The 23,916-nt window shown below is 39.8% G+C and overlaps 1 protein-coding gene across 3 annotated transcripts in view; it reads left to right on the plus strand.

Annotated features, from left to right (window-relative positions):
• The window catches only part of LAMP3 (lysosomal associated membrane protein 3), a 30,430-nt gene extending 15,226 nt beyond the window's left edge, over positions 1-15,204 (plus strand). For 2 of the 3 annotated variants that reach the window (XM_027875977.1, XM_027875979.1), the window contains exons 4-7: positions 6,063-6,120; positions 7,478-7,648; positions 10,649-10,810; positions 14,270-14,359. In XM_027875977.1, coding sequence (XP_027731778.1) covers positions 6,063-6,120; positions 7,478-7,648; positions 10,649-10,788 — 369 coding nt within the window. In that variant the 3' untranslated portion in view covers positions 10,789-10,810; positions 14,270-14,359. Of the gene's footprint in view, positions 1-6,062; positions 6,121-7,477; positions 7,649-10,648; positions 10,811-14,269 lie in introns of all 3 variants that reach the window. The other variant, XM_027875978.1, reaches the window with a different exon arrangement.
• The last annotated feature ends 8,712 nt before the right edge of the window (positions 15,205-23,916 follow it).

Here is a 23,916-nt window from a genome sequence, read left to right on the forward strand (position 1 = left end):
AGAGAGAGAGAGAGAGAGAGAGAGAGAGAGAGAGAGAGAGAGAGAGAGAGAGAGGATTTATTCAGCACTTACTATGTGCCCGTTACTGTGCTAAGTGCTGGGGCCACAAATACAAGAAACCAAGATAGTCCTCCAAGGATTATACATTCTGATAAGGGAAAACAACACATAAAAGGCAGATGGAAAGGGAAAGTGGTGTGTGTAGAGGCACGGTGTGGAGGTGCCCAGAAAGTAAGATGGAGGCCAAAAGCTGGACTGTTAGAGCCCAAAGTGATTTCAGGGGAGAAATCCAAGGTCCTTCTAGGGGGGAGGTATAGATGATGGCCCCAGGGGAGATGGCATACTTTGGAGATGTTAAGAATCTAATATGGCAAAAAAAAATTACTTTCAATCATAAACAAGAAAAAACCTGGTAGAAAGCTTCCTAAGGGTGTCAGAGTAGAGCCTGCTTTTCATCATGGGGGATGTGTTTTTCTTGGTGCTTTGCTCCATTCATGCTCTGCTGAGAGGCTATATTCAGCACCCAAAAGGAAATATAAACCAGTGGACTTGACTTTCGGTCTTCAATCTACAAAGATTTTCATGTCCTATTCAGTTACATACCCCGTCTTTCATAGAAGTGAGTATTGCTTATGTTATTTCTGAGAGAAACAGTAAATACTTCATGATGTGACTCACTGGGTGGAGGCACAAAAAAAAAAAAAGGGTCAGTCTTTTAAAGATGATATTAGGAGCCCAACAGTAAGACTTCACATTGATTTCTGAAAGAGCTCATCCTATTTGATTCAGGTCCTCAAGTGCCCCCAAATGAACTTAAAATGTAATGGGAAATATTTTTTAAAATAAATAAAAATATAACGGAACATAAATAGTGTTAATACATGTTTGTCTAAATCAATATGTGTCCTGTAGGGATCTTTGTATACCAGTTTAGGGGCCCCTCTTTCTATTTGAGTTTGACACCGCTGTTTTAGCCTTTCAAGACCTCTGAATCCTGATTCTATCATTCAGAATTGTAGCCATCCCTCCTTGCTATTCAACATCTACAAATTTGATAAATACACTACCTATCACTTTACCTAAATCATGGACAAAAAGATGCTAAATAGCACAGGACAAATCAAGGTCTTGGAGATACTCGGGAGAAGACATCCTTCCACATTGACTTACTATTAACAGTGACATTTTGGGTCTAGTCAATAAGTCAGTGCTGAATCCACCCAATTGTACTCTGATCTCATTTATAACTTTTCATCTTAACCATAAGACTAGAGTGAGAGATTTGATTGGGCATTTGCTAAAATATGTCAACTATACCTAAAATATTTGCCTGGCCTATCAGTTTAATAACTCTGTGAAAAATGGAAATCAGTTTAGTCTGGCATAATCTAACCTTGAGGATACCATGCTAATTTTGTGATTATTATTCCTTTTCTTAAATATAAATTAACTATACTTTTATTAATACATTCTAGAATTATACCAGGAATCCAAGTCAACCCCATGAACCTAGAAGTTTTGACTCAATTTGCTACATTTTTTAAAATCAGGACAATGTTTTCCTTTGTCCAATGTTGCTATCTTTCTCTTGTTCTGAGTCTTTCAAGTATCCCTAACAATCACTCAGCGCTCTCATCAACCAGTTCTTTCAGTACCCAAAGATGTAGTTCATCTGCACCGGGTAACAAACTCAAGAGACCAAGGAACTTTCTTACCTTCTCTTCTAAGTATTAGGTGCCCTTCTTAGGAACTCCCTATCAGTCATTAATGTTCTGTCCTTCCAGTCCAAAAGTCATTCTTCTTGGCAGAGAAAACAGAAACAAAATAAGTATTGAGTGTTTCTCTCCTCTCTGTTTTCAGTTATCATCATCCCATTCACCCAGAACAACAGTTCTTTCATCTTCGTGTTTTCCTCAATCTAGCTAATTTTTCATAACCCCAATTCTTTTCATATTCTTGGCTTTCTTCCCCATCTCATCCCATTTTGAGCTTCAGTAACCTTAAAAGTATTGTTACAGAAATGTGCCATGTTTTTGTATTCATCCTTCATTACCTATTACACACACACACACACACACACACACACACACACACACACGTAAAGCTCTTTGCAAACTTTTAAGTGCTATGTAAAGGCAACCTATTGTGTATATTATATATGATACAATTACATTACCATTGATTCTGTTGCCATTAGTGTCTTAAAAATCTAAGTTGGTAGGTGAATTTCCTGCGCATTCCCATTTTTATCTTTAGAAAACCTTCCTCTTGTCTCCTCCTTGAAATTGTTTCTCTTCAGTTCAGCAGAATTTCATTGTTGAGTTTCCAGTTTCCCCTGGGAAGACCTCCCTTGTACAATTTTAGTGTATGCACCCTACCCACCCTCTCACTGAATCCTTTGATATCTGCCCTCCCCAGATCTAGGCAGCACGTCAAATCATTTCCAACTATCTTCTCCTCTATCACAAATTCCAAGATGGCAGGGTCCCTTACCTCCTCAAGATTCCTATCATTTCAACCCCTTCCACAGCCATTTCCTCCTTATTCCTCAGATCCAGAATAGAATCTCTCTTTGTTGGTTCCTCCACTTTTTGAAAAATAAGATTATCATTAAGTGAAGTGATGAAATTCTTGCCTATTCTGCCTTTTTTTTTTAAGAGAAAGCCCAGTCAATGACCAGATAAGCAAAGTCCCCTATCACAACTATATTATTCCTCTGTTGTAGGCTTATAATCTCCATCATACTTCTCTTCTCTTGTCCTTGGACTTCTTCACATGGGTATATCTCTTAATATACAATACTACACTATCAACACATCAGCCCCTATACCCATATCCATACCCACAAATAGTGTATCTTTTGAATAAGATCCTTATTCAAAAATGAGATTTGAATATGTGGCCACTGCTGCCACCCAGAGACCACTGATTACCATCACCACTCACTCCAGGCACAGAATACTCAGTCCTGGATAAAAATCAGCTGGTCCAGAAGACCAGACTGACCAAGTCAGAAGTGAGACACGATAGCATGTAACCCAACAAAGACATGAATTATCCGATGAAGAGAGGGATCCTTTCTCCATTGCTTACAAAAACGTCATAGGAGCCCAGAAGTCACCTTCGAGTATCATTTCAAGTACTGAGCAAAAGACGAAAGGTGCTGAGAAAAAAAAGCAAGAGATAGCCTCAGAATATAGAGAGAAAATTGATTCATCAATGAGATATTTGCACTGTCTCTACCAGAAAAAGTTTTTGATCCCCAATGCTTCACAAGCTTTAGAAAGCAAAGTTTTCTATATGAAAATTAAGGAAGATCATGACTATTACTTGGCTGAGATTGCCGTTGAGGATGGCAAGAAAGAAATAATGGATTAATCACAACAAACATATCAAGAAGCATTTGAAATCAAGAAAAAAGTAACGCAACCAAACCATCCATTAAGTTTGGGTCTGGCCCTGAACTTCTCCATGTTTTACTATGAGATCCTGACCTCTCAAGAAAAAGCTTGTTCCCTCTGGATAACAGCCTGTGTCAAGGCCATTACCAAATGGGATGTGATGAGTGAAGAATCATACAAGAACAACACACTAATAATGCAAATGCTGAATGAGAATGTGGGATGGCGGACATCAATACAATGCCAGTAAAAGTCACTGCGTATCAAACATGGTAGTGAAACAAAAAGGATAAATGTAAAAAGTATGTCACTTCTGACCTGTTTAACTTTTTTGCTTCTGTGATTTTTTTATACTTGCCAAATAGGCATAGCTAACAGGGAAATAACTTTTTTAAATTTTTTATTAATTTATTTTGACTTATCAACAATCACTTCCATATGCTTTTGAGTTTAAAATTTTTCTCCCCCTTCCTCCCCACCACCCTTCCGAAGAAGGCACACAATCTGATATAAGGCTATACATATGCATTCCTATTAAATATATTTTCACATTAGTGATGTTGTAAGTAAAAATTAGAACCAATAGGAGGAACCACCAGAAAGAGGAAACTAAATTTAACAGAAGAGGGAAAAAATAGCAATTCAACTTCCATAGTTCTTTCTTTGGATGTGGATAGCATTTTCCATCACAAGGCCTTTGGAGATGTCTCAGATCCTTGTATTGCTGGGAAAGATTAAGTTTATCAATATTAGTCATCGCACAACGTGGCTGTTAATGTGTACAATGTTCTCTTGGTTCTGCTAACTTCACTCAGCATCAGACCACACAAATCTTTCCAGGTTTCTCTGAAGTCAGCCTGTTCATCATTTCTTACAGCACAATAGTATTCCATTACATTCATATACCACAACTTGCTCAGCCATTCCCCAATTGATGGGCATCCTCTCAATTTCCAATTCTTTGCCAAAAAGCTGCTATGAATATTTTTGTACATGTGGGTTAACGGAAATAGCTTGAGATGGTGGCTAGCTTTGTTTAACATCTCACAAAAAGTTTGATGAACTGGCTGAGCGTAATTGTTAAGACCATGTATATCAAATTGATGAAGTGGAATAAAATGTTATGAATGAAAGGATATAGAATAAGCTATACTCTTTTAGAATAGAAGATGAAAAGAACGTGACTGGATAAAGGGAAGTTTGTTGATGATAGAACAAGGATTCCAGAGATAACTCTTCAGCTCATCACTTTCATAGGGGAATTTAAACAGATTTCATTCTATCATGGAAATGATGGGAACTCTAGAAGGATAGAGCTAAAGTGAATGGGGATGAGCAAATAAGGAGCAGCAGCTGGCAAAGTATATTTTTGCTTCAGTAGACAGGGACTGGGAATTAAAGGGATTAGAGGAGGATTAGGTAGGAATTTGCTAGCCATGGGATTGGGCCAGTACCAGGTGACTGGGGCTCTAACCTTTTAGAATCACAGAATAGTAGAAGGGTTAGTTTGTTCTCCATCCAAAAACCAAGGAAGAAGAGATGAGCCAGAAGGGAAATCAGGTTGGGCATCTAGGTTGCTAAATAACCGCTGATTGGATCCTCAGGAACCTGAGTTCATACTTGGTGCTCTTGCCTCATCTCAAGATGATAAGTGCTGATGAATATCCAGAAAACACCTTGAGCAGGGGAGCATGCACTTGGCTCCAGGTTGGTCCTGGTGTCTGAGCCACTGATCCTCAGCAAGACTGTTATCAAAGGGCCGAGTGTCTGAGTGCTCGGTGGTCACACAAGACAGATGTTTGGTTTTCTGCATAGATGTTTCAGTAAAGTGAAACAGGTAATGTTTCCAGATGTGGCAGTAGACTTCAGAGCAAGAAGACATTCATATACAGTTTCTGAAAGAGTCCAGGATTGAAGCCTCACTTTCATGGGTCCAGGGATGACAAAGAAAGTTGGAGCTGGGTCAAGGACATAGGCCCACCTACCTGGGGGCCTAGCTGTTATGGTCAACTGAGGCACTGCTGTTTTCTCAGGCCATAATGGCAATCTATCCTATATGTGGTGGTCTCCTGACACCTACTTGGCTTCCAAGGACAAAGTACTTGGTAGTAACAGAAGGTTGTACCATGGCATGTTTTCAGAAGGTCCAATAGCCACCGTATGTGGTAGTAGATTCCAGATCAGTAGGTTTTAGGTTAAGGAATGTTCTGTAGCCAGTCTCTAAAAGGGGCAGAGATAGACCTGTGCAGACACTGGGGGAGATACAAAGATTAAATAAGCCCTGGTCTTCTCCTCCAGAAGTTTAGAATCTAGTCTATCTGATGAAAGCCTACTCTCAGATGTTTGGAAGGGATCTGATCACCTCATTTGCTTTAAGGTGTTATTGATGGGGGGTAACTTAATGGTCACCAATTGAATGTGACAGAATGTAACCCAAAAAAGTATAGCTACCTCAGTAGAATCCCAGGCACCAATAGCAGCCCTATAAGAGAAATTACTATGGGGTCAAAGAAATCCCTCAAACTCTACCCCATAGGTCACCATCTATTCTCAGTATCTGAAATCCTGAGGAATTCTGACTTATTTAAACTTGTGTGTCATTGACATAAAACAGGAAACATGCAGAGTTTTTAATATAGAGGGTTTTGTTGTTGTTAACAGGTAAAACAGTCATATCACATAGAAATGGTGGAGGCCTCTTTGACTATTTCAGCCTCGGGTAAGTAAAATATTTGTGAACTGGAGAGAGAGAGAGAGAGAGAGAGAGAGAGAGAGAGAGAGAGAGAGAGATAAGAGAGAAATATATAGGTTTCAACTTTGAGAATCTGACTCCAAATCCAGCACTTTTGGGGTGAGTAGGAGTGCTATATTATGCTACCTATAGTAAATAAAATTCTCTGCTAAGAACTAAAAGCTATAGGGCAAAAGATCTATTGGATACTACTGGAGTGGTTTGCCATTTCCTTCTCCAACTCATGCTACAGATGAGGAACTGAAAAAAAAAACAGGGACAAGTGGCTTGCCCAGTGTTACATAGCTAGTAAGGGTCTGAGGCCAGATTTGAGCCCAGGAAGATGAGTCTTCCTGACGCCAATCTCAGTGTTCTAGCCACCACTGAGCTTAATAAATATGTTGAAATGAACTGAATTGACAACCCTTCCATGATCCTTTCTAGCTATAAGATGACTCAATGAATCAATAAGTATTTATTAAGTGCTTATCATGTGCCAGCCATTATACTAAGTGCAGGAAATACATAGAAACAGCTAATATAGCTCCAGCCCTCAAGGGGCTTACATTCTAATTAGAGAGAATAGATCCGAGGTAACCTTGGAGCTGAAGGCACTAGTAGCTGGGGGGATAGCAAAGACCTCCTGCAGAAGGTGGCAAGTGAACTGATTCAGGGCTTCTAAGAGGGGGAGATGAGTAGAGAGAGCATTGCAGATGTTTAGGCAGTGTAGATCAAAGGTTTCTAAGTCCCTGTGTGTGGATAACTGAAAGTTTATAATATATGATTAGTGAATGGGATACGTACAGTGCGAGGTAGATGTACATATCAGCTCTGCCACTAGGATTTTAAATGGCTAAAGAAAAAATTCCAACCAACTCTTATTTCCTCTTTTTTTTTCCTCTTTTTAATACGGGATTTACCCATATGAGGTATGAAAAAAAATTCCCCCAAATGTCACAGGAATGTTTTCATTACCACAAAGTGGCTGACCTTCAAAAGGTCTCCAAGAAACAAGATTACCTAACCACACAGGCTACCTCCCAATTTTCTTCCACATCAGGTGATTAAAGGGGTGGCTGGCTCATCCCTTTGATGATTGTGAGTATTTGAACAGGCAAAAGTCACTCACCATACCTAATACAGCTAAAAAGCCTATGCTTGCATCCCAGGAAAGCAGAATGGTGAAAGGGAAAGAACTAAAATATCCAGGTTCAAATCCAAGCTCTAATCTAGCTTGCATGTGACTTTGGGCAAGTCCTTTACTTTCTCTGGGCCCCTGTTTTCTCGTTATGATCTCCAAAGTCCCTCCCAGCTCTAACCTTCTGATCCTTCTTGGTGTTTGCAGCGAAAGTCTACAGTGGCCAGAAAGGTGGGCTGACTATGTTTGAGACCAAGGTGGGGCACTCCTTCAAGTGTGTCAGTGAACAGAGTGTTGAGTTGTCATCCCATCTCCAGTTGCACACCGTTAATGTCCAACTCCAAGCCTTTGATTTTGATGGCGAACACTTTGGGAATGGTAAGTTAGAAGGAAGGGGAGGAAAAACTCACGGAGTTTATAGAGAGAGACATAAGAGACAGCTCCAAACATTGCTGACACAGCCATGGCAATGAACACCCTAGAAACTCTGTGTGTGTATGTGTGTGTGTGTGTGTGTGTGTGTGTGTGTGTGTGTGAACTTAGACTAGTAGGCACCTATTTGCATGCTGAAACATCTTTCTGCACAACTTGTCAGGATGTAATTACTCCCTTCATCGGCAGCATCCCCCCCCCCACATATATATTCAAACACAAAACACAATCCTCCCTATCATATACCTTATCCCATGTGCATGTACTCACTCATGCTTAGACAAGCATTCATTTATTTACACTAAATCAAACACATTCAAAATAGGAAATGTGTGTGATTTAAAGAAGGCAATGTGTTACAATGGAATGTGTGATGGAGGGGAAAGAGAGATAGAGAAGTCCCAAGTTTCAATCCTGGCTCTGCAACTTACTACTTAGGTGACAGTAGTTAAGTCATTTAACTTCTCTGGGCCTTAGTTTCCTCAATAGTAAAATAAGGAAATTATACTGGACAACTTCTAAGGCCCCTTCCTTTGATCCTACACAATCTCAACAATATAATTAAGCAGAGCCAAGGCCTTGCTCTTACAAACACACATTTATTTATTCTTATCCACATGATCAAATAAGCATGGTCAATAACATATGCATGTACACATACTTGTGCACATGTACACACATACCAAGCTTATTTACATACAGTTATATTCTTTTGGCTTGGTTGTATTGGGAGAACACCTTTGAGATCTTGTAATACTTCTCAACTCAGATCCCAAATTTGTGCTTTAAGGGGAGTTAAAATTCAGGATCTCAATTACAGAGCCTATCTCACTCTGATTACTAGAACTAGAAATTGCCATTAAAGAGAGAACTGATAATTCAAAACAACAGTAAGCCATTTTTGGAAGCCACTCCTCCTAGCTATCAGTAGCTCTCCATTACCAGCCTTAAAAAGGGCTTTCTCGTAGTCATTTATTTTCCATCCAACTTCTGCTTTGATTTTAACCACCAAGGTGAGAACTCATAATATGACTCAGAATTTTGGTATTTTGATAATCCTGGAAGTCTTCATTTTGGGTTATCTTTCAAGAGGTAACTAGTGAATTCTTTTGATTTTCACTTTACTCTCTCATCCTAGTACATCTGACCAGTTTTCATTCATGATGTCTTGAAATACAGTATACAGGATTTTTGTTTTTTTGCGGGGGTGGGGTTGATTCATAAGGGTCATGGTTTTTAGGTAGTCTGGTTATTCTTAAATTATCTCTCTTTAACTTGTTTTTTTTTCAGGTCAGTTCTTTTTTATAGTAGATACTTTACATTTTTATCGATGTTATTCAAACTTTTGGTTTTGTTCTAATATTTCTTTCAGTCTCATGGAGTCATTAAATTCAGTTTGGTTCTTTCTAATTTTCATGGAGTCTTAGATAAAATTTCTAGCTTCTGTTAGAAATTATTCTCCTTCCAATTATTTTTTTTCCAGAGCTCTCATGTCACTTATAATTTCTTTTTTACTTCTTATTTGTCCTTGTGGCTAAGCCTTTTTTTCTGAGGCTCTGCTTGTAGTTGTTGTGAAGTTAGTATTCTCTTCAATGTTGATCTCTTGGGTGTCTCTGGACCCATAATATTCCTTTGTAGTGTTTTATGTCCTCTTCTGTTGACTCATATCAACAACCTCAGCTTTCCATTTGAGTTTTTTGTCCCATGGACAGTCCCCTCTCACATTCTTGGATGAAGTGGTCAGGCCCTATTTGATCCTGAGCTCAATTTCCCAGTCTCTAGCCTTTGGTTTCTACCTATCCTTATGTGTCTCTGTGTTGAGTGGTGGCAGGCTTCAATGTCCTGGCTGGAGCTCTACAATCTACTAATCCCAATTTGGGCACTATTGTGGGCTACCAGATTGTTCACTTGAGCTCATGCTAGCTTTCCAAGTATGACACCTCTTCCAGACTCTATGGTTCCTTACTGTTTTTTTTGTGCAGTCTTTGGTTGGGTAAAGCAGCTTAATGACATTTCTATTTAGATTTCTTGATCACTATTTGATCTAGTTCCTTTTATTGGGTTTGTTTCTGAAGCAGAAAGAGGAAAATTGTACTTTTCTACAGCCACACCTTATCTTAACTGGAAGCCTCTGTTTTCATGCCTTCCTGTCTTGTTATTTTTGTCCATTTTTCCCATAAATTCTCCAAAAAATACAGTAGTTTAGAGGTGTCAATATACACTCAAACTGTTCCTTGAGAGAGTATGATACAATGGAAGACCATTGGCTTCAGAATCAACGGACCTCAGATCAAATTCCTCTTCAGCTACTTATTAGCTGTGTGTTCATGGGAAAGTCCCTTCTCCTTTCTAGGCCTTTGGTCTCTTATCTGTAAATGAGTGTGTTGGACTAGATGAGCTCTAAGATTCTCTCCAGCTCTAAATTTATGATCCTGCCATTTCTCAATCTTGCTACATGACCAGCCCATTTCCTTTCCTGGTCAGTCATAAAGATATATATGAGCATTACAGCATAGTAAAAAGACACTGACTTTACAATCAGGGGATATGGGTTCAAGCTGTGCCTCTCTCATGTACTAGCTGTGACCTTAGAAAGTCCCTTTACCTCTCTGGGCCTCACTTTACTCATCTATAGAACAAGGGGATTAGATCAGATGGCCTCTAAGATCTCTTCCAGCTCTAAACGAAATCATAGGATCCTCTGAACATTTTTTTAAAGGTGATATTAAAAACATTTCATCCTGCTGCCTACTTGGCTGAAAATAGATTGCTAGCTCATCTTACCCTATCCCTAGCAGTGCCTATTGACCACTTGACTTTGAGAAAATCACTAAACTTTTTCCCCTTCAATTTCCCCATGTGTAAATTTCGGGCTGGCATGTACATCAGTTCCTCCTGGCTGCCCCTGCCCAGCTGTAATATTTCTCACTCTAACTTCAATTGCAGCGGATGAATGCTTCAGTGATAAAAACAGGAGAGCAATCCCTGTGGCTGTGGGCCTGAGTATCGCAGGATTGTTTGGGGTTTTGCTTACTGCATGCCTTGTTGCCAGGAAGCGGCCCAGCAGAGGATATGAACGTGTCTAAAAGCACCTACCTTCTTCAAAATGTGCGTAGCAAGTTCAATGGCATTGGGCATTGCCTTACTACAGCTCAGCCTAGTAACAAGGGATTGACTCTTTCTCTGACTGGTTACTGTACCCTAAGAATTCAGACAGGAGACTCTGGAATGAGGCTGCCCAGCCACTATGCCAGCAGGATTGTCTGGGGCCCGGGGGAGAGAAAGGCAGCTGGGACAGGAGTTGCTAGAGTCTCTCCTTATGGCTTACTCAGGCTGACTTGTAAATCTCTCATTTCTGTAAAGGAGTGGAGAACAAAGTGAGCCAGTGGTGAGCTGGGCACCCATAAAAGGAAGAAAACTTCTCAAAATTTAGGAGACATGTTCCCCAACTGTGCACATGCTTCTTGTATATTTTGCAGCTAATCTGAGTTTTTTTGTATTATTAAGAATATGATTTTTTTTTAAATCAGTGCACTTAGACAAATCTATATGGGTTTCCAGAAATCTTTTAAAACTTTTAGATTCAGGACCAAAATCCAACTTCAGATTATGATTGAGTTGAAAAATTGACAAATTTTGCAAGAAATGAGTATATTGTAGAGGGATATCTATTAGTCATTTTAAAAAATTTTCTAAATCTTTACATTTCATTTAAGATTCATTTATTCTCTGTTCTCTTGATCCTCTTTCCCCCATTCTATTTATCTGTCTCTGGCATATCCGTTGTCCCTGCTCTATGCTTCCTGATTTCCTCTTCTATATTTTGGGACAGTTTGGATATACTTTTTTTCTTTTGCAAAACATTAAAACATAATCAGACGGACAGCTAGGTGGCGCAGTGGATAGAGCTCCGGCCTTGAAGTCAGGAGGACCTGAGCTCAAATCCGACCTCAGACCAAATACTTGACACTTACTAGCTGTGTGACCCTGGGCAAGTCAGTTAACCCCAATTGCCTACAAATTAAAACAAACAAACAAACAAACAAATAAAGTATCAAGAAATCCCAAATTGAGTTACTTATGATTGCATGCCCCAGATGTCCATTACAACTCTTCTCAATTAATGGCAAACCATATTCTCCAGAGCAACTCAGGGCTGATGGAGCCATAGACAGAATGCTCAGTAGAGGAAACAGTAGAAAGAATATTGGTTTAGGAGTCAGAAGACCAATTCTAAGATCAAATATGATCTCAGAAAATTACTACCAATATCAGTTTGGTCAAGCCACATAAAACCCAAGGCCTCAGTTTCCTCATTTATAAATGAAAGGGTATGCAACCTCTGAGGGATCATGGCTCTAAGACTATGACAGGCTTTGAGGACAAGAAATGGGGCTCACATATCTGCCTAGTTTCATTTAGCTATTAAAGGAACCTCACATTCATCTGAAGTTCCTGTATTATCATGTTTGAAATATCAGTGAATACTAAAATTGCCTTCATGACACATTGTCCATATGTCCTGTTCTAGCATGAAATGTAAAGCTATCATTAATCTCGCTGTTATAGTCCCGAAGCAAGACTAATCTTATATTGCTAGGAAGTTTTTCCAGACCAAAATTTTGTTGATTAAATGAGATACCTGGGATGATGCAATGGAATTAAAAGTCCAGAACATAAAAATGTCAGTTCTGTTTGTTTTCCATTTCTCTTTTTTACAATCATTAATATTATTTGATGCTGGTTATCATAGAATCATTAACCTCCTCTGTAAAGGAATAAGGTTGGATTAGATGATCTCTAACGTTCCTTCCAGCTCTAAATTCTAAATTTGGTAGAATGTTTCCAAGCCAAATTTTCTTGAGTCATAGTTGCAGCTGAAAGGGAGCAGGGAAGAGTTCCCCTCTATAGTGGGCAATACAGAGTTTGGAAGTGTTTTGGTTAGAATGGTGTCAAATCATGGTTTATATCAAAGGGATAAGCTGGCCTCCTCATTCCTCTTGGGTCCTGCCTTTGTACAGCTCATAGCTTTGAAGCTGTGCTCTAAGGCCAACAGGGCTGTGGAATGAGGGGTATTAAGGGGCATGGAAATGTGCCAAGATAAGTAGAATGATACGGGGGTAAGAAGCACTCCACCAGGCCATGATGGCACTCAAGCAGCTGGTGGCCTTGACATCTGGCTCCTGAGAGAAAGAGGACTCCTTACTATCTCGTTAATTCCCAAAATAAGCTAGCAGTTGCCCATCTGGTCTAATACCTGGGAACGCTGGCTGTAGCTCTTGCTGACTGATGCAGTGGGACCTTTCCCTGGTTTCCAGCTCTCTGCTAGCTTGCCTATCTTGCACCTGCTTCCAAATCATTCTCTCATTCTATAGGTTTTCTATTACGTTTTTTCTAATGATATAGAGCTTTTCAACCTGAATTTCTACTTCCTCCCCTCAATGCTGACTAGGCTTCTCAGGTCTCTTGCCAGGGAGATGATACTAGATTCCAATGGGTACTGTGGGCAAAGGGTTTTCCACTCAGCAGAAGGGGACCAGGGACTCTTAACCTGAGATCCATTTGGGGTTTGGGAACTTAGATGGGAAAAATGAATATTGGTTTTGTAATCCTATGTATTTTATATTATGCATTTAAAAATATTATTCTAAAACAGAATCCTCAGGTTTCACTAGATTGCCAGAAGGGTCTGTGACACATACAAGAGGAAAAGAACCCTTGGTGCTCGACTAAAATAAACTTTAAAGCTCCCTTCCAGCCTGTGATTCTGTCATTTGTCCCAACTCAGTCACATAATACTCTGCTATATATTCAAACTGATTCAGAAGGAAAGAACACAATGATGTTGCTAGAAACAGGTATCTTTCTTCAAGACAAATGTAGATTAATTTTTTAATTATGAATCACAGTCCACCGGAATAAAGTAAAATACTGATTTGCCAAGTTGGCTAAGATCATCATTTTTAGCTTTCATAAATACGTGGTCGTGAAGCATAATGGTTAGAGGGCCAGCCTTGGAATCAGGAAGACCAGGGTTCAAAATCTGCCTCTATTACTGACTGTGTGACGCTCAGCAAGTCACATAACCTCTTAATGTCCCTGGGCAAGTCACATCACCTCTTAATGTCCCTGGGCAAGTCACATAGCCTCTTAATGCCCCAAGCAACTTTCTAAGACTAAAAGTTATAGATAACTTTTACTGAATGGTCAAGGAAAGTTCTACATAGAAGTTCTCCATAGAGATAAGACTTTTCCTTCCCCTGCCTCCCCCTCCCAAAAAAAACCCCCAAAAACAAAAAACACCTAAGGCAGGACTGTTTTCTAACAATTTTGGTTCATTGAAAGAGAGAAAAAAAATCATGAAAATCTAAATATTATTACCAAGTAGAAAGTATGGGTGATCTAATGTTTTCAAAATACTACCTATCTAGTGATATAAATTATCTTCAATAATATTTGAGACCCTGCTCTGCAGGGCAAAAGTCCACAGAGAACTCATTATCTGGAAGACTAAGTCATCACAGCCTTACTCTTTGCCTACTAGCCTGTATCTGCCTCTTCTTTTAGTGATCGAGTGTACATCTGACTACACAATTATGATTCCAGTGATCGTCGTGATAGTCATTCCTCTCTGCATCCTAGTCTTGGTTTTCTTCGGAATTCGTCTGAGGAGAAAATCCTTGGGGTACCAGAGGATCTAGTCGGTATAAGGAATCCCAGAAGAAATGAAAGGGTTTGGAATTCTTTTATCATCTCCAGACCTTAAGGAATTCCTTTGTAGTATGTGCTTAAAGTAACGTTCATTGCTGTGGTCTCAAACTCCAGCATTTCCCAAATTTATCCAAGCTAAATGTTCATGGTTTGGTGCGGGGAGAGGGAGAGAGGAGGGGGGAAGGTGCTAGAGTGACAAGATTTAATTGGTTATTGAAGGGCACTAATTGGTTTCCCCAGTAAGAGGCATTCCATCCAAAGGAAACAAGAGCACTAAAATAACAAAGTGCTTTCTGAAATGGAACAAGCCTTTGCACCTGTCCATCACACAGCTGGCTGTTAAAGGGGCCTGCACTGTTTGTTGTTAGTTTTTATCATTTGTTCGGGAGATGTGGCCTCCTTGGCCAAAAGTTAGACTTTCTTTTTTGTCTTTGACATTATCAAGGTATTTTCCTACTCTGGGCTTCAGTTTTCTCATCTATAAAATGGGAGGATTAGTCTCCTGGCCTCTGGTCCCTTCCAGCTCTAAATTCATGAACCTATGACCTCTCTGGGCCTCAGTTCCCTTGGGGGGGGTGGATTCCATAGCTTCCAGCTCTAGATCTGTGTTCCTTTGAACTCTGCCAAGAAGAATGCAAAGGCAGTGCTTTTGCTGGCTCTTTATTTTGTGCTGTGAGCGTGCTAGTTGGTATCTCAGAATTTTGATGTAAGGTGGTAAAAGTAAAAAAAAATTAATGTCTGTATCTTTTATATGCATTTATATAAATGTTTGTTTTTCATCTTTCGATCCCCCACTCCTAGCACAGAGCCTTGTACACAGTTGGAATTTAATAAATGTTTGCTGAATTGAATAGAATTGAACAGAATTGAATTATATACACTCCTCTCTTAAAGCAACAATTGACTGAAGGGAGAAACAGATTAACGGGTATAAATAAGAAACCAGAAAATCCACTCCCAGTATCACAGATTTAAGGTGGAGAACTTGGAAAGCATGTCATCTAACGCCTTCATTTTACAGTCAGTTGGTCAGCAATTATTCATTAAGCACTTTGTACATGCTTGCCACTATAATACATACTTGAGTTCCAAAGAAAGGCAAAAACAGCCCCTGCCCTCCAGGAGCTCACATTCTAACGAGGAAGACGACATGTAAATAAATAGGTAAATACAAGATATATATTGTTTGTCCTTCATTCTCAAAGAGGATCGTGACATCAGGAAGGTAATGTCATGACTTACAAGGGAATTGGATTTAAGTGAGGCAGGGCTGTGCAAGTCTCCAGCTTCCCCTTCTCCTCCAGTCCCATTTGGGTCCAGTGGCAAGACATAGATCAGGATGACTGGAGATGACCCTGAATGCAGCAGGGAGACCTTGGCCCTTTTAAGCTAAGGTTCTTTCCAGGTCTGAGTCTGTCTGAGGCAATGCCCATTCAGTGATTAAGGCTAGGTAAAAATGAGGCAAAGAATGGCCTCTTTTACCTAGTTAAAAAAAATCAATCTGGGAGGGGAAGACCCTCAAGGGTCTTTGCTATTTACACTTGCTATTTACACTTACTCTGGCCATCAGAACCCAAACAATGACTGCACAGTGAGGTTTGGGCTGGGACCTATTGTTGACCAATCAATGAGAGTCAGAGTGATTTGGGTTTAAGGAAGGAAGGAAGGAAAGAAGGACATACAAGACATACACAGAGTAAATGGAAAGTAATCCTAGAAGGCAAGGTATTTACAGCTCGGGATGGTGGTGGTAACTAACACTAAGATTCTACAAGATGAGGATTGAGAAAAAGCTTTTTGGTTTGGCAATTCAGAGATCAAGGGTAACTTTGAAGAGAGCAGTTTTGGTTGAATGATGAAACCAGAAGCCCAGACTATAGAAGATTTTAAAAAGAATTAGAGTTAAGGAAATGGAGACATCAAATACAGATGGCCTTCTCAAGGAGTTTAGCTGAAAAGTGGAGAAGAGCTATCTATTGGCACTATGGGAAGAAGAGAGGACAAACTTCCTCCTGGAGAAGTCAAATGACAGATAATGGATAAAAGGGGCAGCTAGGTGGTGCAATGGATAGAGTGCCCATTCTGGAGTCAGGCAGACTCATCTTCCCGAGTTCAAATCTGGCCTCAGACATTTACTAGCTGTGTGACCCTGGGCAAGTCACTTAACCCTGTTTGCCTCAGTTTCCTTATCTGTAAAATGAGTTGGAGAAGTAAATGGCAAACAGCTCCAGTATATTTGCCAAGAAAACCTCAAAATGGTGTCACAAAGAGTTAGACGCTACTGAAAACAACTGAACAATAACAACAAAAATGAATAACAAGCATTGTATTATAAGATAATGACTCTAAATCATCACTGAGTCTTAGACAAATACACTCCCCAGTTTTATATAGCAATGGGTTTATTTTGATGCATGAAACATGTAGGCTAGAAACAAAGAATAATTTCCTAATAGTGAAGGTTTTTCAGCAAGTGGTTGAGGAAAAAAGAAAGATTTTAAATACAGGATAACTTCTGAGCTGTCCAGGAAAGAGCTGGGGCTCTTTCCAAGGATAGTTCAATGGACAACAGGACCTCTGAAGTTCTTGTCCAATGCTATGATTCTATTCCAACCCTCTTCAATTCTTCCAAATCCTGTGTATCTATTCCTTATTCACAAGAGCATAGCACCATCTTGTGGCCATGTAAATGAGAACGTTCTAAAGAAGCTGACTACTTCCCAGAGTAAAGGCAGACATAGAAATATTGTCACCTCATTATAAAGAACACCCAAAAATAAGTTTAAGGAGTTTAGGAAACAGATTTTAAACGTAGTACAGAAAAATGCATCTCCTAGAACTCTCTGCAGCAAATAATGTCTTAGATTATATTACTAATATCAAAACTAATAATCTATATTTATAGAGCACATTGAGTTTTTTTATTTTAAAAATTACTATTTATTTTTAATATTTATTTTTAAAAATTGCATTCCAAATTTTCTCCCTCCCTCTAACCCATCCCCCACCCATTGAGAAAGCAAGTGTTCTCCTGGGTTCTACTCACTTCACTCTGCATTGATTCATATAAGTCTTCCCAGGTTTTTCTGAAAATCCTGCTCATTATTTCTTTTGGCACAATAGTATTCCATCACAATCATACACAACGACTTGTTCAGCCATTCCCCAATGGATGGGCATCCCCTCAGTTTTCAATTCTTTGACATCACAAAAAGAGCTGCTATAAATATTTTTGTACAAATAGATCCTTTTCCCTTTTCTTTAATCTCTTTGGTACCCAGACCTATTGGTACTATTGCTGGGCCGAAGGGTACGCACAGTTTTATGGCCCTTTGGGCATAGTTCCAAATTATTCTCCAGAATGGTTGGGCCAGTTCACAAAACCACCAACAATGTATTAGTATCCCTACTTTTCCACATCCCCTCCACAATCAATAATGATTTAGAGCATTTTTATATGACTATTGATAACTGATTTCTTCTTTTGAAAACTGCCTGTTCGAGGGGCGGAGCCAAGATGGCTGAGGGAAAGCAGTGACTATCTTGAGCTCTCTCCCAAAGCCCTCCAAATACCTAAAAAAATGGCTCTAAACAAATTCTAAAGCAGCAGAACCCACAAAAAGACAGAGTGAAACAAATTTCCAGCGAAAGACAGCCTGGATGGTTAATCAGAAAGGTATATCACGCTGGGCTGGGAGAGGAGTGCAGTTCGACGTGGGCGCAGTGACCCTGGAGCAGGCCTCAGAGGACTGAATTGCAGGCAGCTGTGGTGGTTTCCAGACTTCTCAACCCCTGAATGCCAAAGACAACTTAGAAGGTCAGTGGGAAGTCTGTGAGCTAGGTCTCAACAGCAAGCCTCGAGCATGGCCCGGGGCCATGGCTTTTTCCTGAGCTTCCAGCCCACAGACTGAGGGGGAATCAAATGGCTGATCAGAGGGGGACTGCAGGGATCTCTTTGCCAGTGCTGAGGCAGGAATCTCTTGCTTTACCTGTGCTTGGATCTGGATCACAGTTCTGAGGGGTGGTCCTGGGGAGAGGAGGAACACTGGTGGGGTGGAGCTTGTTGTGGTGGTGGAGAAGAAACACCTCGCCCCTTATCAAACCACCTTGGAAGAGTTGAAAATTTACAGGTCCCTGGAAGTATCTCTGAAAATGGCTGTACAAACTCCCGAAGCTTGGGACAGTACACTCTTCACATTGGAAGCAGACTTTTACCTTACTTAACAAAGAGTTTAAAACTCAAGTAATTGGCTGGAATCATGAGTAAGCAGTACAAAAAGAGTCAGACTATATTATCTTACTTTGGTGACAAAGAAGATCAAAACATACAACCAGAAGAAGACAACAAAGCCAAAGCTCCTACATCCAAAGCCTCCAAGAAAAATATGAATCAGTCCCAGGCCTTGGAAGAGCTCAAAAGGGATTTTGAGAAACAAGTAAAGATGTAGAAGAAAAACTGAGAAGAGAAATGAGAGTGATGCAAGAAAATCATGAAAAACTAGTCAACAGCTTGCTAAAGGAGACCCAAAAAAATACTGAAGAAAATAACACCTTAAAAAATAGCCTAACCCAAATGGCAAAAGAGGTCCAAAAAGCCAATGAGGAGAAGAATGCCCTAAAAAGCAAAATTGGCCAAATGGAAAAGGAAGTCCAAAAGATTACTGAAGAAAATACCTCCTTAAAAATTACAATAGAGCAATTGGAAGCTAGTGACTTTATGAGAAATCAAGACACTGTAAAACAAATCCAAAAGAATGAAAAATTAGAAAACAATGTGAAATATCTCGTTGGAAAAACAACTGACCTGGAAAATAGATCCAGGAGAGAGAATTTAAAAATTATTGGACTATCTGAAAGCCATGATCAAAAAAAGAGCCTAGACATCATCTTTCAAGAAATTATCCAGGAAAACTGTCCTGATATTTTAGAACCAGAGGGCAAAACAGAAATTGAAAGAATTCACCGATCTCCTCCTGAAAGAGATCCCCAAAGGAAAACTCCTAGTAATATTGTAGCCAAATTCCAGAGTTCCCAGGTCAAGGAGAAAATATTATAAGCAGCCAGCAAGAAACAATTCAAGTATTGTGGAAACACAATCAGGATAACACAAGATTTAGCTGCTTCTACATTAAGGGACCACAGGGCATGGAATATAATATTCCAGAGAGCAAAGGATTACAACCAAGAATCACCTACCCAGCAAAACTGAGTATAATCCTTCGGGGAAAAAAATGGTCATTCAATGAAATAGAGGACTTTCAAGCATTCTTTATGAAAAGACCAGAGTTGAATAGAAAATCTGATTTTCAAATACAAGACTCAAGTGGAACATGAAGAGGTAAACAGGAAAGAGGAAATCATAAGAGACTTATTAAGGTTGAACTGTTTACATTCCTGCATGGAAAGATGATATTTGTAACTCATGAGACCTTTGTCAGTATTAGGGTAGTTGGAGGGGAAAAATTATATGTACATATATATAGATATAGATAGATAGATAGAGGGCACAGGGTGAGTTGAAAATGAAGGGGTCATATCTGGAGAATAAAATTAAGGGGTGAGAGAGGAATATACTAGAAGAAGGAGAAAGGGAGAGGTAGAAGGGGGTAAATTATCCCACAAAAAAAAAAACAGAAAAGAAAAGGCTCTTACAGTGGAGGGGAAACAGGGGAAGGTGAGAGGGAATGAGTGAATCTTATTCTCATAGGATTTGACTTAAGGAGGGAATAACATACACACTCAATTAGGTGTGGAAATCTTTCTTACCCTATAGGAAAATGGGGGGGAAGGGGACAAGAGAGTAGGGGGATGATAGAGAGGAGGCCAGATTGGGAAAGGGAGTAATCAGAAGCAAATACTTCTGAGGAGGGACAGGGTCAAAAGAAAGAATAGAATAAATGGGGGGAGGGATAGGATTAAGGAAAGTAGAGTTAGTTTTTCACAGCATGTCTACTATGGAAGTGTTTTGCATAACTGCACATATATAACCTATATTTAGTTGCTTGCCTTATCAGTGAGGATGGGTGGGGAGGGAGGAAGGGAGAAAATTTGGAACCCAAAGTTTTAAAAACACATCTGGGAAATAAGAAATACAGGAAATGGGGTACAGAAATCCATCCTGCCCTATAGGAAAACTGAAGGAGAAGGGGATAAGAGAAGGGGGGAAGAGATAGATGGGAAGGCAGACTAGGGGAAGGGGCATTTAGAATGCATGCCATCTTGGGGTGGGGAGAGGGGCAAGATGGGGTAAAAATTTGGAACTCAAAATCTTGTGGAAGTAAATGTTGAAAACAAAAAATAAATAAAAATTACCACTAAAAAAAAGAAAGAAAAAGAAAACTGCCTGTTCATGTCCTTTGACCATTTATACTCTTTTTTTTTAAATTCTGGCTCCCTTCTTTATATATTTGAGAAATGAGGCTTTATCAGAGAAACTTACTATAAAAAATTTTCCCCAGCTTCCTGCTTTCTTTCTAATTTTGACTGCACTGATTGTGTTTGTACAGAAAATTTTAAATTTCATGTAATTAAAATTACTTTTTACTTCCTGTGATCCCCTCTATCTTTTGATTGGTCATAAATGCTTCGCTTATCCATAGATCTGAGTTTCCATGCTCCTCTAATTTGCTTATATCACCCTTTATGTCTAAATCTTGTACCTTATCTTGGTATATAAAGTGTGAGACATTGGTCTATGCTTAATTTCTGCCAAACTGCTTTCCAATTTTCCCAGAAATTTTGGTAAATAGTGAGTTCTTACTCCAAAAGCTTGGATCTTTGGGTTTATCAAATACTAGATTACTATGGTCAATTACTACTGTGTATTAGAGAACTTTGAGTTTTACAAAGTAAGGGGAACTTCTCTTCTGGACCTGATTCACACAGACTAGGGTGGGAATGATGAAAACCCTGGAGGAAAGTAATCATGCCATCTTAGAATTTGTGAGGGAAGAGGGGCAATCCAGGCATAATTGATATGAATCCTAGACTTGAGAGGAGCAGACTTCAAAGGGTTCAGAGAAAGGATGTGTTAAGATCCCACAGACAAAAAACCTACATGGGGAATTCAGCAGAAAGGGATGGTAAACTCTCAAGAATGAAATTCTGAAGATACAAAGAAAACAGTTCCAGTGATGATGAAAAAAGTGACTTATCTTAAGAGACTGATGTAGATACACAGGAAAATTACCCAATCAGATTTTTTTTAAAAAGGTGCAAAAAATAGAAGGGCAGGTAACGGAAGATGAATAGAAAAACATGACACATTCTTATAAGAACATCAGGAGGACCAAAACATAGAATGAACTAAGGTTGGCATGGAATGCTAAGGACATTTGTTTGTTTGGTGCTACATTGAGGGAAAGAAGATTAAAGAAAAATGGGACGACAAATGATAAGGACAGAAGTTGAAACTACTGCTTAGCTTTGTTTCTATTTTCTCTTCGAAGGAGAAATATCTCAACAGAAAATAAATAGCTAATATAGAGTTGATTCACAGAATCAGCTGGGAGATGAGTGAATAACTAGCTGCCTTTGATGAATTCAAGTCTCCAGGTCCATATGAGTAAAACAGTGTGCTAAGGTACCAAAAGAACTGGCAGACATGATTATATAACGCTCAGATCTACCTATCCTGCCCCAACCTCTCTGCTGACCTCCAATCTCACATCTCCAACTGCCTTTCCAACATCTTGAACTGGATGTCCAGCAGACATCTTAAACTCAATACGTCCCAAACAGAACTCATTATCTTTCCCACCCCTAAACCCTTTCCTGCGCTTACCTTCCTATTACTGTAGAGGGCAGCACCATTCTCCCAATTCTTCATGCTCACAACCTAGGAGTCATCCTGGATTCCTCACCACCTCTCACCCCGCCATATCCAAGCTGTTGCCAAGGACTGCTAATATCACCTTTGCAACGCCTCTCAAATAAGCTCACTCCTCTTCCCTGACATTGACACCAATCTGGAGCCAGCTCTCATCACGTTCCACCTGAACTATCGAAATACTCTGCAGGTGGGTCTACCTGCCTTAAGTATCTACCCACACCAATCCATTTTCCATTCAGCCACTAAAGTGATTTTTCCTAAAAACCAATTCCAATCATGTCAATAAACCCCAGTAGTTTCCTATTTGCCTCCACAATCTAAAAAATTCTCTGTTTGGTCTTTAAAGCCCTTCATAACCCTGCCCCCTCTCACCTTTCCAGTCTTCTATTCCCCCACACTGACTCTTTGATCCAATGACACCAATCTCCTGGATACTTTGAGAGCAAAACTGTCCCTCATGCCTGGAGCATGCTCCCTCCTCAACTCTGACTATTGACCTCCCTGGCTTCTTTTAACTCCCAACTAAAATCCTACCTCCTACAGAAAGCCTTCCCCAACCTCTCTTAATTCCAGTGCCTTCCCTCTGTTAATTATTTCCTATTTCTCCTTTATATAGCCTGCTTTGTATATATTTGTTTGCATGTTGTCTCCTCCATTAGATTGAAAGCTCCCTGAGGGTAGGAACTGTCTTTTGCCTCCTTTTGTATCCCCAGTGCTGGGCATACAGTAATAAATGTTTATTGATTGATTGATTACCAAGTAAAGAATGCAGTCAGAGGAGTTGCTGTTTGCTACAAGTGTGATGCTGGGCAAGTCATGATTTCTTTAGCCCTCAGTTTCCTTATCTGGGATTCAATCAAAACACACATAAGGTCCCTTTCTAGGTTCAAATCCATGATCCTAAGGTTTTTGAGTCAATGATCATTGAAAGATCATGACAAATGAGAGAAGCCCTAGAGATAAATGGAGTTCTGGATACCACCTTTTCAGAAGGGCATTGATAAGCTGCAAAATGTCCAGAGAAAGGCAACCAGTAATTAGGGTGAAATGCCTGGGGTTCATAATATATGAGGATTTGTTGACAGGATATTTAGCTTGTAAAAGAGACGACAGGAATACATGATAGTTGTCTCTAAGTATGTGAAAGGTTAACACCTGGGAAAAGCATTAAGTGCCAGACGGTCAGTCAGGTAGTCAATAAGAATTTCTTAAGCATTAACTCTGCGCCAGGCACTGAACTAAGGTTCTAATCCATGCTACTGGCAGAGCTGAGGCTTCCATATTCATTGAACATGGGAGTTCTGAGCTACAAGAGGGCTAAAGGAACGGGGCTAAAGCCAACCAAAGTCTGCAAACTAAGTCTGCCACGTTATATGGGGATGGGGTGGGGTGGGGCAGCAGGTTCCCTAAGGAGGGACTAGCCGGTCCAGGTCAGAAATGGAGCAGGTCAAAGCTTTCAAGCAGATCACTACCGGTTCCGCCTTGTTAATTGCAAGAATAGGAAAACCCAGTCTCCAAAAAAAAAAAAAAAAAGGATTAGGTTTCTTGTGTATGGGCCCCAAAAAACAGAACCATTTAGCAATACGTGGAAGTTGCAGAGACAAATCTGGATTTGCTAAAAGGAAAAAAGTTCTTAATAAATCAGAACTATGCCGAGGTGGAATGCCTTAAA

Source organism: Vombatus ursinus, unplaced genomic scaffold, assembly GCF_900497805.2.
Source record: "Vombatus ursinus unplaced genomic scaffold, bare-nosed wombat genome assembly UNPS02014810.1, whole genome shotgun sequence".
Classification (NCBI taxonomy): Eukaryota; Metazoa; Chordata; class Mammalia; order Diprotodontia; family Vombatidae; genus Vombatus; species Vombatus ursinus.